Source organism: Aulonocara sp. 'chitande type north' Nkhata Bay, linkage group LG5 (assembly GCF_057382095.1).
Source record: "Aulonocara sp. 'chitande type north' Nkhata Bay isolate Kocher_YH1m ecotype deep benthic linkage group LG5, A_spYH_male_GT1.1, whole genome shotgun sequence".
In the NCBI taxonomy this organism is placed as follows: domain Eukaryota; kingdom Metazoa; phylum Chordata; class Actinopteri; order Cichliformes; family Cichlidae; genus Aulonocara; species Aulonocara sp. 'chitande type north' Nkhata Bay.
In genome coordinates, this window is record NC_141348.1 from 12,442,394 (window position 1) to 12,456,032 (window position 13,639).

At 45.1% G+C, this 13,639-nt stretch overlaps 1 protein-coding gene across 3 annotated transcripts; it reads right to left on the bottom strand.

Moving 5' to 3' along the window:
- Nucleotides 1-826: 826 nt before the first annotated feature.
- On the bottom strand, nt 827-11,918 carry LOC147329931 (uncharacterized). 3 transcript variants are annotated; one of them, XM_086291351.1, is made up of 13 exons: nt 11,819-11,918; nt 10,756-10,842; nt 10,275-10,415; nt 10,100-10,136; nt 4,477-4,579; nt 4,224-4,360; nt 4,048-4,118; nt 2,574-2,596; nt 2,331-2,430; nt 1,954-2,213; nt 1,677-1,863; nt 1,377-1,504; nt 832-1,290 (listed from the first exon to the last, which is right to left on the bottom strand). In XM_086291351.1, exons 1-13 carry the CDS (start codon nt 11,916-11,918, stop codon nt 973-975), a joined length of 1,692 nt encoding a protein of 563 aa, XP_086147477.1. In that variant the 3' UTR covers nt 832-972. The 3 variants fall into 3 exon arrangements, with proteins under 3 accessions (XP_086147476.1, XP_086147477.1, XP_086147478.1); XM_086291350.1 differs by having other exon boundaries at nt 827-1,290; nt 1,677-2,213; XM_086291352.1 differs by lacking the exons at nt 2,574-2,596; nt 11,819-11,918 and having other exon boundaries at nt 834-1,290; nt 4,001-4,118; nt 10,756-11,753.
- Nucleotides 11,919-13,639: the final 1,721 nt, after the last annotated feature.

The following is a 13,639-nucleotide window of genomic DNA, read 5'->3' on the forward strand; positions in this document are numbered from 1 at the left end:
GTTTAAGTGAAAATAAATTGAAGGTTGTCTTTTTGCGCTAGTAATGTTGTGGAGTTGTATTTTGTCTCGCATCAATTATATCGTCGGTTATATCGTTATCGCAAATTTTCAAATATATATCGTGATAAATATTTTTGGCCATATCGCCCTGCTCTACTGCATACACGCCTTCTCTGGACATATTCCTTGACTTGAACATGTCGACAACATGGTGGTTTTGAAAGATAGTTTTCAGTGTTTCCAAAATAGGAACATATGCAAACCTATCGGTTACAATGACTTGATCAAAAGTCCCTGTGATCTTGTTTCTTCTACTGTCAAATCTTGTGCCAAGCACCATTTCAACAGGTTCAACAGTTGCCCATTTTTGTTTAAAGTGCCTATTTCGTTTAGCTTCTGAATTTAACAGTGTGAATGGGTTTTCAAAGTTTTTGAATGACTGCTCTAATTTCTTTTTACTTGAAGTGTCCTGTGAAGGTAAGCTCTGTAAAGCTGCATCTTTAGCCTGAGTATGAATCTCAAAAAACACTTCCTCCATTGAGGAGACAAAACTATTCACAGTAGATTGGCTTAATCCAGCTGCCCTGAGCTGTGCAACAGTAGAGGCACACATATCCAAAGTGCTCTTATTTGAACTTTTCAACATTTCAGATGTTGTGGGTGTTTCTTCTACATTAGTTGACACCACCTGCCCTGTAGTGCTAACTTCTTTAACTGCCACATCAGGCTGTAAATTAACATCAGTGTCAGCCTGTTGGTCGAAATAGTTAAGGTGTTTGGTATTTAAATGTTTTCTAAAACCTGAAAAAGTGCCAAACACACAGCCACAGTCACGCTGGGCACATTTAAGGCGAAGGTTTCTTCCAGGTAAGTAACCATGGACTAACTGTAAATGCCTAACAAGCATGTTTGAACCAGTAAACTCAGCTTGACAGACAAAACACTTCATGATGGAGAATTAACCTTCAAGCCCTAACGAAGCAACCTTGTCCTTATTTCAGCAACTCTGGGACTTTCTTTGATTTTGCCAACATCTATATTGTACACAGTGGTTTGGATGAACGTGTACATGTTGTGAAGCATGGTGTTGTAAGATGTGCCAAACACAAAATGTGCTTTAAACAGTTCATCAAAAGCACCAAGTGAAGAGGTAGACTTGCATGGTATGGCATTCTTGTCAAGAATAATGAAGAACTGGTGGATGTCATGCTTTTTCACCCCAACAGCCAGGAGGTAGGGTTGAGTGCTGGTAGTGATGGCATCAAGGTGCTCTTGGATATTTGTTCCAGTCTGAAAAGACAAATACAGACAGGCAATAAGAATCAAGTGTTTCTTAAACTGGTAATTCATACCATAAAAATAGAAAAGAAACAAACCTTCTTGAAGACCACAAGATGCCTTTCTGCTTGAGAAGCTGACACCGTTCCTGGTCTCTTCCGACCCTGACCAGATGGTGGAATCAAATGTAATAGCAATAGAATCGCTGAGAGGTCACTGTCCCAGCCTGAAAAAATATATTTGTTTTTAATAAAGTTGAATCATCCTCATCAATAACAAATTTCAATGCATCTGCATTGACAAAATGTTTGAGTAGACCCAAAATACAAAAGGACAGCTGTTCTGTGACAAACATTATATATCCTGTGAATGTTCTAATTAAAGAAATAACAGCTCACCAATGTCAGCATTAACTTCAGTGGCATCCTCAGGAGAGTCAGCTGCCAGCAAGAGTTCTTCCAGGTCACTGGTAGAAGGAAGCTTTCTGCCTTGTTGGATAATCTTTCTTTTGAATGTTGTTGGCCACCTCTCCAGCAACCTGCCTGATACATCCTCACCAAACATCAGTACAAAATCCTGTTCGATCTGTAACAGGGATAGAGAACAGAGAATTATATCTGCTATCTGCAAAAAATAAAATGTGTTTACATTGTCAACGTAATGAAAAATATTCACCAAGCCTTTGATATCTTTGAAACGTGGAAACACAGACAGTATGTTGCTTGACAGCAGGGGGTCAAGGACCATGTTGTGTCGATAAACAAATGTCAACTTCATCTTCTTCTTGACTGTGTCTTCATCAGCTGAATGTTTCATCAGAGAGATTGCTTCCTTGCACTCATCCTCACTCAGCACGTTCTCTGTAACAAACTGCAACTCTCGTCTGACAGTTGGTCCTCCACACTGGTCTTCACCCAATGATCCATCTCCTGGTGCTAGACAATATGAAATACAACTTTATCAAAACTAATAATAACATTTGATAACCATTATTAATACAGAACCACAATTTGGAACTGTATTATACGTTTCCACTGAATTATAAGTGTTACCTCCAGATGTTAATCGCCTCTCTTTAGCAGTGCATCTCTGTATGGTTTTAATCCTCCAGGCCAAGTACCCAGTGCCACTCTCGCCATCATAATAATGTTCCTTGGAGAGTGACATATACAGACATTTTGTTTATTAATTTATCAGTAAGTTATGTGACCATGAACAGTTGATAAGGACATACATTTTGGCAGGATTTAAAATTTTGATTTTAGTTGTATCAGTTATTGCTGTTAGCTACTTACATAGCCATTTTTTGAGTACGGGTAGAGCAGGGCGATATGGCCAAAAATATTTATCACGATATATATTTGAAAATTTGCGATAACGATTTAACTGACGATATAATTGATGCGAGACAAAATACAACTCCACAACATTACTAGCGCAAAAAGACAACCTTCCATTTATTTTCACTTAAACAAGAAGCTGGTTTTTATGTACATTAAAGCTTTATAAAAATTTAACAGTGCAAATGCAAATTTCTTGCTGAAAGTTTAACCCAAAGGCATTTCCAGTAGAAATGGGCTGACATATCCTGAGCATAACCATGTATAATATCCACTGAAGTTAAAAAGAGGTGCTTTGCAACATTAAACTGCAGTGTGTGCAGTACGCATTTTTCGGACCATAAGGTGCACGGGATTATAAGGCACATTAAGCGAAACAAAGCAGTCAGATAAATCAAACTTTATTAAACTCATTCTTCTTGCTTCCTCCACTTCTGTACCATTGATTCATTAATGTTGAATTCTCTGGCAGCTGCTCTATTCCCATGTTGTTGCAGTATATTAATGACTAACCTCGTATTGTGGATGGATTATCTCAGTTGTTCTCCTGACTGAAGTTTGGTCCGTTTACAGCATCCTGCCATGCGATTGCATTTGTCTCTAACCATTAGGAACCTTCACGTTAACTTTTATAAGTGGAAAAGTATTAGTGTTCGTCCTCCAGCTTCACTGTTTATGTTATGCTAACATAGCTGTGTCGCTAGCGATCACGTAACACATCATTATATACCAGCTAGCCCAACTTCAGTAACCCTACAAACGTCACTGCTGTTTAGTTTCCTGTCTTCATTTATGTTGGAAGTGATAGCAGAGCTGTACGTTTGATTTTTTTCAGAAATCTTAGTCAGAACATGCAATATCATGCTTAGGTAACTAGCGAAACTAGCGAGCTAACTTCCGCTAGCTTCCTGCTAACTTCTAACTCCGTTAAATGTAATACATTTTGTTTTCATGGATGCCTGGAAGTTAAACTTCATAGTTACACCTGGTAAAGCAGCAATGCTGATCGTTTTATTAAAGATGAAAGAATTTAGACAGTTTTTAACTCTAAGTGATGCTGCAGTGTTGTTTGACCTGAAGCATACGGAGTTTAGGACCCAGATTACTCCCAGATTTAAGAGCATCTTAATCCGACAAATATGACAATAACAACGGCCGCTTGCATGTTCTGCAAAAAAATGTGCTTTGTCGTGTATCTGACGGACAAACACCAAACCAGTTCCACATCACGGAAGTTGCACCATTTTTACAAACCAATTCTGGTTCATCTGTTTCACTCAACAATCGGCCATGTGCGTATGAAAACAAAGGCACTGCGCATGCGCGTTTTACTCCCATTCTATCGCGATATTTTATTTTCCTATCGTTGCCTAACATTATACCGGTATTACCGTGAACGGTATAATATGGCCCAGCCCTAAGTACGGGTCACTGAGGTAAGGGAAAAAGGTTACAATTCCTCTGGCATACATTTCTTTTACCTGCCGTGGTGGTGATGTACTGCAAGATCAAAAGGAAAAGAACTAGTCAGCTTCGCTGGAATTAATAGAGATTTAAAATAATTTGAAAATGATAGTAAAAATCACAGGGCCAGAAATAAATTACCCATTTTTTTCTGTCATGTCAGCTACCAGTATGTTGACCATTTTTCTTCTGGTTTCATCCACCAGGGACTTGGTCCGATTGTACTCATTTATTATACGTTCTCCACCAGGTTTGCTTGTGAGAATGGATTCCACCAACTGGAAAACACAATAAAAACATTCTACATGTTGATATAACCACTACAGTTCAGAACACTTAAACTACAAACAAAAAAGACACTATTAGAAGAATGTGGAAATCTGTTAACTCTTACTTGCTTAGCTTCTGCATCCAGCTTCTGACGTTTCCTCAAAGGGCTGTCTGAAAGGATGACCGTATCCTGTGAATCTGATGAATGTGGCGATGATAACTGGAACCTGTCATGGTCCTGGGTCGGTGACCCAGCGCTTTTAGTTATCATTTTCTAGTTTATGATGATGATTATTATTGTTTGAGTTCTGTGTGTTATATTTGGTCTGCCTTTGAGTCTGTGTCTCTGTCTATGGTGTCACCCCATCTGTTTGTGAATCTGTCTGTTTAGTTCAATGTCTTGTCTGGTTCCATGTGTCTGAGTTTCCTGTTTTATTGTGAAGGTCCGCGTCGTATGTGAGTGTGATCAGTTTACGTTTCCCCTGTCCCGTCAGCCCAGATTCCTCCCAGCTGTGTTGCCCTCCTGTCTCTCATCCCCTGATTACTGGTGTGTGTATTTAAGCCCTGTGTGTTCTCCTGCCTGTTGCCGGTTCGTCTGTGTAACTCCGTGTCAGTCTGCGTTACCCTGTGTTCCACGGTGTCCTGTTCCTCGTCTGCGTCTCTCTGCTTCTCATCCCGTTGTCATATGCTCCCAGGTCTGTTATTTTTAGTTCTCCCAGTTTAGGTATCTTTAGTTATTTGTTATGCCCCACTGTTTGTTTGCCACTACACCTCTGTAAATAAAACCACCGGTATCTCATCCACTGCCTGCATCTTGGGTCCTTCTTCCAACTCCACACGGCTCGCCTCGGCAGCCGTGACAGTACGAACCGGCCACTATGGACCCAGCAGCATTCAACCCGCCCAAGGAGCTCCGGGAGGACATTGTTTACTCCGTGGACAAATTACACTCAACAAAAATATAAACGCAACACCTTTGTTACTGCTCCCATTCCCCATGGGATGGACGTAGAGACCTAAAATTCATTCCAGATACACAATATAACCAACCCTCCCAAACAGTGGTCACAAATCAGTCCAAATGTGTGGTAGTGGGCACATCTGCTATATTGAGATAATCCATCCCACCTCACAGGTGTGCCACATCAGGATGCTGATCTGACATCATGAGTAGTGCACAGGTGTACCTCAGACTGCCCACAACAAAAGGCCACCCTGGAATGTGCAGTTTTGTCTCACAGCAAAATGCCACAGATGCCACAAGCAATGAGGGAGCGTGCAATTGGCATGCTGACAGCAGGAATGTCAACCAGATCTGTCGCCCGTGCATTGAATGTTCATTTCTCAACCATAAGCCGTCTCCACAGGCATTTCAGAGAATATGGCAGCACATCCAACCGGCCTCACAACCGCAGACCTCGTGTAACCACACCAGCCCAGGACCTCCACATCCAGCAGGTTCACCTCCAAGATCGTCTGAGACCAGCCACCCAGACAGCTGCTGGAACAATTGGTTTGCACAACCAAACAATTTCTGCACAAACTGTCAGAAACCGTCTCAGGGACGCTCAACTGCATGCCCGTCGTCCTCATCGGGGTCTTGACCTGACTCCAGCTCGTCGCCGTAACAGACTTGTGTGGGCAAATGCTCACATTCGATGGCGTCTGGCACGTTGGAGAGGTGTGCGCTTCACGGATGAATCATGGTTCACATTGTTAAGGGCAGATGGCAGCTGAGAATGTCCCAGTTCTTGCATGGCCAGCATACTCACCGGACATGTCACCCATTGAGCATGTTCGGGATGTGCTTGACCGGCGTATACGACAGCGTGTACCAGTTCCCACGAATATCCAACAACCTCGCACAGCCATTGAAGTGGAGTGGACCAACATTCCACAGGCCACAATTGACAATCTGATAGACTCCATGCGACGATGTGTTGCACTGCATGAGGCAAATGGTGGTCACACCAGATACTGACCGGTTCTGGGTCCCCAGACCCCCAATAGCGCAAAAAAACTGCACATTCCAGGGTGGCCTTTTGTTGTGGGCAGTCTGAGGTACACCTGTGCACTACTCATGATGTCAGATCAGCATCCTGATGTGGCACACCTGTGAGGTGGGATGGATTATCTCAATATAGCAGATGTGCCCACTACCACACATTTGGACTGATTTGTGACCACTGTTTGGGAGGGATGGTTATATTGTGTATCTGGAATGAATTTTAGGTCTCTACGTCCATCCCATGGGGAATGGGAGCAGTAACAAAGGTGTTGCGTTTATATTTTTGTTGAGTGTAATTAACGCGTGGCTGGAGCACGAGGGGAGAGAATTTCGCCAAGCCGTGGCTAATCGGCTATAGCGCTTGGTTTCTGGTCTCCCCTGGCTGCTCAGCTCACTTCACCCGCTCGCACAGAATTTCATTCTGAACGGACTCCGTCTTCACCCCCCGGCTGCTACCACCCACCCTGCAACTCATGCTTCACTGCCCGGTCCGACAGAGGATGTTCTGCCCGGCCCGTCAACCCAGCCTTCAAGGGGGAAACGGCGCTCACGCTGCCGACGCTCCTCGCCACAGTTGGACCTGGGGATTTCCGAGCGGCCAGCTGTGGTGAGTGGACAGGACAGTATTATTGGTCTGAACTGTGGGACCGTTTACTCAGGGGTGATGTTCTGTACGGCACAGGACAAAAACTGTTTATCGCCTGAAGCTCAGTTAGCCGCCCGGCCAGAAGCTCAGTTAGCCGCCCGGCCAGAAGCTCAGTTAGCCGCCCGGCCAGAAGCTCAGTTAGCCGCCCGGCCAGAAGCCCAGTCGCCACCTCCGCCACATTCAGCCTCACAATCCATAGCTCAATTACAGTCACAGCCAGACTTATTACAAACGCTGTTACAATCCATGGCCCAGTCAGTAGCCCGGTTGGCAGAAGAATCATTAGCTTTATCCTCAGTTCAGCCTCCTGCTCAGCAGCCACCAGCCCTGCATCCTGTGTCAGTTGCTCCACCACCTGTTCAGCCATCACCTTCACCTACTCCTCCTGTACAGCAAGCCATGTCAGTCCAACCCATAACGGACAGTTCAACTACTTCGTACTCTAAGCAGAGAGACAAACCCAAGAACAATGGAAACATTCCTCAAGAGCTGGCCAGTTCTGAGACTGCGACACGCTCCAGGGCCTCCCCAGAGGCTGGGGTTGAGCCCCCAGCTGACTCTGGACCCCTGGAGGTTAAGAAGCCAGCTGAGGACTGCACCGGACTGTCGCTGCCTGAGCTGAGTCACTGCTCAGTGCAGCTGCAGTCCACTTTCTGTCTGCCAGAGGCCCGTGTGCCTGCTGGTTCTGTTGCGTCCCTGCCAGAGGTCTCCGCACCTGCTGGTTCTGTTCTGTGTGTGCCAGGGGCTCCAGTGCCCACTGGTTCTGAGACTGTTTTTGCTGGGGGGCCCGAGGAGCCCGTCCAGCCTTCTGCCTCGTCAGCTGGGGGGCCCGAGGAGCCCGTCCAGCGTCCTGCCTCGTCAGCTGGGGGGCCCGAGGAGCCCGTCCAGCCTTCTGCCTCGTTAGCTGGGGGGCCCGAGGAGCCCGTCCAGCCATCAGCTGCAGTCTCATCACCAGCTGCAGTCTCATCGCCTGCTGCAGCTTCATCGTCCTCGCCTGCTGCAGCTTCATCGTCCTCGCCTGCTGCGGCCTCAGAGTCTTCGGCCTCGCCTGGTCCAGCCCCCGTGTCTTCGGCCTCGCCTGGTCCGGTTTCAGCATCTGCTTCAGCATCCTCATCGCCTGGTCCAGCATCTGCTTCAGCATCCTCCTCGCCTGGTCCAGTGTCTGCTTTGGCTTCATCCGCTTCGCCTGGTCCAGCCACTGCTTCAACCGCTTCGCCTGGTCCAGCCACTGCTTCATCCTCGTCTGGTCCAGCCACTGCTTCATCCTCGTCTGGTCCAGCCACTGCTTCATCCTCGTCTGGTCCAGCCTCTGTGTCTTCATCCTCATCTGGTCCAGCCTCTGTGTCCTCATCAGCGTCGCCTGGTCCGGCTCCAGCATCCTCATCAGCGTCGCCTGGTCCGGCTCCAGCATCCTCATCAGCATCGCCTGGTCCGGCTTCTGCTTCAGCATCAGCTGCTTCGCCTGGTCCGGCTTCTGCTTCAGCATCAGCTGCTTCGCCTGGTCCGGCTTCAGCCTCCTCATCAGCTGCTTCGCCTGGCCCAGCTTCAGCCTCCTCATCAGCTGCTGCCTCGCCTGGTCCAGCCTCCGCTTCTGCTTCAGCCTCGCCTGGTCCAGCCTCCGCTTCTGCTTCAGCCTCGTCTGGTCCAGCCTCCTCATCAGCGTCCGCCTCGTCTGGTCCAGCCTCCTCATCAGCGTCCGCCTCGTCTGGTCCAGCCTCCTCATCAGCGTCCGCCTCGTCTGGTCCAGCCTCCTCATCAGCGTCCGCCTCGTCTGGTCCAGCCTCCTCATCAGCTTCCGCCTCGTCTGGTCCAGCCTCCGCTTCAGCTTCCGCCTCGTCTGGTCCAGCCTCCGCTTCACCTGGGGCTGCAGGGGCCACGCAGCCTTCAGGTCCCCTACTACCACCTCCACATCGTCGGTCATCTGCCTGGCCGCTTGTTGGGCATCTCCGCCACCGTGGACGCCCTCCTGAACGCCGCCACTGCCTTCCGCGTGGCCGGCCTCCGGACTTGTTTCCACGCCGCTGTTGCCGTCCGCACGGTCGGCCCCCAGAACTGTTTCCACGCCGCTGTTGCCGTCCGCACGGTCGGCCCCCAGAACTGTTTCCACGCCGCTGTTGCCGTCCGCACGGTCGGCCCCCAGAACTGTTTCCACGCCGCTGTTGCCGTCCGCACGGTCGGCCCCCAGAACTGTTTCCACGCCGCTGTTGCCGTCCGCACGGTCGGCCCCCAGAACTGTTTCCACGCCACTGCCTACTGCGTGGCCGGCATCGGGACCTGCCCCGCTGCCATTCGCATGGTCGGCCTCCTGAACTTGACCATCTGGGCCTTTTTGGACTCTGTCCCTCCGTCCTGGGCCCCCTCCGCCCACCCTGGTCGGGTGCTTTTCTTTTTTGGTTTTGGTCCGTTTTTGTGTTTCTGCTGGGCTGTCTGGAGCCAGCCCTTGAGGGGGGGGTACTGTCATGGTCCTGGGTCGGTGACCCAGCGCTTTTAGTTATCATTTTCTAGTTTATGATGATGATTATTATTGTTTGAGTTCTGTGTGTTATATTTGGTCTGCCTTTGAGTCTGTGTCTCTGTCTATGGTGTCACCCCATCTGTTTGTGAATCTGTCTGTTTAGTTCAATGTCTTGTCTGGTTCCATGTGTCTGAGTTTCCTGTTTTATTGTGAAGGTCCGCGTCGTATGTGAGTGTGATCAGTTTACGTTTCCCCTGTCCCGTCAGCCCAGATTCCTCCCAGCTGTGTTGCCCTCCTGTCTCTCATCCCCTGATTACTGGTGTGTGTATTTAAGCCCTGTGTGTTCTCCTGCCTGTTGCCGGTTCGTCTGTGTAACTCCGTGTCAGTCTGCGTTACCCTGTGTTCCACGGTGTCCTGTTCCTCGGCTGCGTCTCTCTGCTTCTCATCCCGTTGTCATATGCTCCCAGGTCTGTTATTTTTAGTTCTCCCAGTTTAGGTGTCTTTAGTTATTTGTTATGCCCCACTGTTTGTTTGCCACTACACCTCTGTAAATAAAACCACCGGTATCTCATCCACTGCCTGCATCTTGGGTCCTTCTTCCAACTCCACACGGCTCGCCTCGGCAGCCGTGACAGAACCGCTCAGGAGACACTTCTGCAACAGATGTTTCCAGACCTTAAAAATAGAAGCAAAACAAATTAGTTTACATGGTCCCTCCATAGACTCATTTTATACACTCTTTGATTAAACAATGTAATAATGACACTAAAAAAAAAAAAGACATCCAATGAAACACAAATCACTCAAACAAACCTGTTTCATATTTGATGGTTAGTACCCCGGTTGAGGGATCTGTTACTATATCCTCAAAAACATCCTCATCCAACTCAGTCCCTGAACTATCAAAAACTTTCACTCCTTCTGTTACGGCTGGCGCACCAAACTTTGCAAATGCTGGAAACAAGCACACAAGTTTGTGTAAACAAAAAGACATGACATTTAATGTTTTGTAGCTTAAAATAAAGATCATTTCAAGATACTCTTTCAAAAATGAGTCAGATAAACAAAGGCTAAATTATTAAGCGCCACTAACATGCTTGATAAGTGGTAGATTAAAAGGAGTGACACTCACATTATGCAGTTTCCCCCCCCACTAAATATACATTCATAACTAAGATGCTTCCAAAACACAGATCATTTTCAATTAATCATAAAATGCAGTTTGACGAGACTAAATAACAAAAAGAACTTAAAGCCTCTTGTACACCTTTTTAATACAATGTTGGTTTCTTACCGGCAATCAAAAACTCCTTAAGGCTTGGCTCAGATACTCTAACAAATTTCTGCACACCTCCGAGTTTTGCTTTAAGCAGCATGCTTCCTGTAGACAGTAATTTCTTATAGTCAGTGCTCTTCATTGAACTACAGTAAACAGAAAATGTGAATATTAAAACAGTCCCATAAACAGCCTTGCAATGTGATTTCTTACACTGTATGTTACTTTTATGTCAGTGTAACAAGGTGTCAAGATATAATCCTCAATACAAAACTAAAATAATAACTACTACTTTTTACCATTTGTCTGACCTAACTTAGCACTAGGGAGTCAGTATTTTGTTCATCTTTAGTTTAACATACTGAACAGTCTGGTAACCAAAATGGAAAGCAGCAGGGTAACTTTTGTCAATACCATCAACTCACAATAAATACAAACGCTGTCATCTTAAATTCAAACTACTAAAAAATGCATTAAAAACTGAATCCTGGACATTTTGGATATTTTATCAAGCTTATAACACCTGCTGGTTGTAATCCTGTAACTGTAAAATCGCTGAAGACAGCCGAGTTAAAATAAGACAATAACCTTACTAAAAACGACCTCTATATCTGGTACCTAGGTATCAAAAAAAGAAAAAAAGAAAGATGTAACATTTAGTGTACAATTTTAATTAGTTAATGCTTGAGTTAGGTGATTTAAAATTTAACGATAACTAGCGAATTGCCCGCGCACTGAGGTTAGCCAAAATGCTAGTTAGCTAGCTAATGTTAATATGTAGATCCCAACACATGGAGGGTTTCATTTAATGGAATTTCGAACATGCTAGAACACAACACAATCACCACTACACACTGAAATAAATTTTGATAACAAGCCTTACAGTCCAACACTGATATCAGTCAACTTTTTTAGCTAATTAACAACCTTACATTAGCATACAGATAGTGTCACATTTGCTTCTGGTACAAAATGAAATATATAATAAACATGGACAAAAGGAATGTAACCTTATTTTAACGTGCTACCTGTGCTTAAAATGTCAAATTGTTGGTTTAATAAGTAAATATGAACAACTTACCCTGCAACTGATGTGAAGAAAATGGTTTGAAAACCAGTCTGTGGTGGGAGGAGCTTTCTAGAGTAACGTTGACACTGTCTCTTTTAACTCCAGGAATCATCACCCACACTGGGGGGCGTTTTGCTCCAGCTGTTGTTATAATGACTCTATTAGAGTAAATACACTTTAACACTGCTGATTTAACACTGGGAAATTTACTGTGTAGTTCTTCTTATACATATACATTCTTACATACAGAATTTACAAACACATAAATGTAATGTAGATGTAAAGTGGCCATTCATTTCAAGATCAGCTGCTTCACAAAATATATATAATTTGTAAGGATTTGAGTGTAAAAATAATTTCCCATAGCTTTACTTTGGGGGATTATTAACTTTCTTGATAATCACAGTATCCCAAGTGGACTGTGGGTGAAAACCCATGAAGGCACATGGAGAACAAGCTAACTTCACACAGAAACGCACAAGCCAACAGATTTGTCCCAAGAACACACTGTGAGGAGACGGTGCTAACCACTGCAACACCAATTCAATTCAATTCAATTTTATTTATATAGCGCCAAATCACAACAAAAGTCGCCTCAAGGCGCTTCATAGATACAGAGAAAAACCCAACAATCATATGACCCCCTATGAGCAAGCACTTTGGCGACAGTGGGAAGGAAAAACTCCCTTTTAACAGGAAGAAACCTCCGGCAGAACCAGGCTCAGGGAGGGGCGGGGCCATCTGCTGCGACCGGTTGTGGTGAGAGAAGGAAGACAGGATGAAAGACATGCTGTGGAAGAGAGACAGAGGTTAATAACAGATATGATCCATGCCACACCACACTGAGGTAAGACATGCTCTGAATCAAGCGTTCAGTCGCTACTCACATAAAAGAGGTGGAGGTCTGAGCATACAGAGCACAAGAAATGTTGTGATGCATTTGTAGTGGCAAAGCTGTTGTTGCCACGAGATGTGGCATGATCACATCAGTTACATACTAGGCCACACCTAAAAGTGCTTTTTTACAAGTGTTCACTAGGTGTGGACATGTTGTGGAGTACCTGAAATATTAAACCAAAGATTTTATTTGAACTATAGGATAAAAACTGTTCTGTCTGACCACCCAAAAATCAAACTGGTTTTTAGGTGTTTGGAACAGCGCACCAGAAGAGGAAAAGTGTAACCAGCTGTCACTGAGAAAGAATTTTTTTTTTTTTAAATAAAAAAGTTCAGGATGATATTCAAGCCTGACTGAGCAGTTTAAAAGTTGAAAAGAAAAGGTTTGGTTGAAAGGAAAGATCCTTTTAAGACACAACCATGGTTTCCTAGTTCACAGACTTGTGATTTACCACCCTTCTATCTTCAGTGCTTCTAATTGTGAGTCTTTGTGAGGTACATATCTTCCTTGACACAATGGCCATGACAAACCAACACAGTCTCATTCTTGAGCGATGATTAATGGTGTTTTGTCAAATGAGGCTTTTTGTGCAACATTGGCATTATCAAATATTGTCATGAGCTCTAAGAGTTTGTTTCCACATGCTTTTACTTGCACTTTCACTTGTTGGTTAGGTTTATGCATGAAAGTCTGCTTTGTTAGGTGTAGGATATGATTGTGGTTTGGCCTAAAATATGTACATTCAAAAAAAGTAACTCTACACATAGAAAAAAATAATGAGTTAAAGGCCCCATAACCCAACGTCACACACTGCTGCCAAACGACCCTTCTGTGTAAATGAGACAGAGCTTTAGCTTTGACAAAACGGCATTAATTAATACCCTGGGAATTTGATAATATGGGAGTTTGTCATGCCCAGGGAATGAGTAAGTGGT

Bases quoted from the DNA above. Each gene is read 5' to 3' on its own strand.
- LOC147329931 (XM_086291350.1), bottom strand. From the start codon at position 11,918: ATGATTCCTGGAGTTAAAAGAGACAGTGTCAACGTTACTCTAGAAAGC. The intron at 2,597-4,047 runs ACCCGTACTTAG...TCGCCCTGCTCT, and splicing joins CTTTTTCCCTTACCTCAGTG to ACCCGTACTCAAAAAATGGC. The intron at 2,214-2,330 runs GTAACACTTATA...CATATTGTCTAG, and splicing joins GAGGCGATTAACATCTGGAG to CACCAGGAGATGGATCATTG.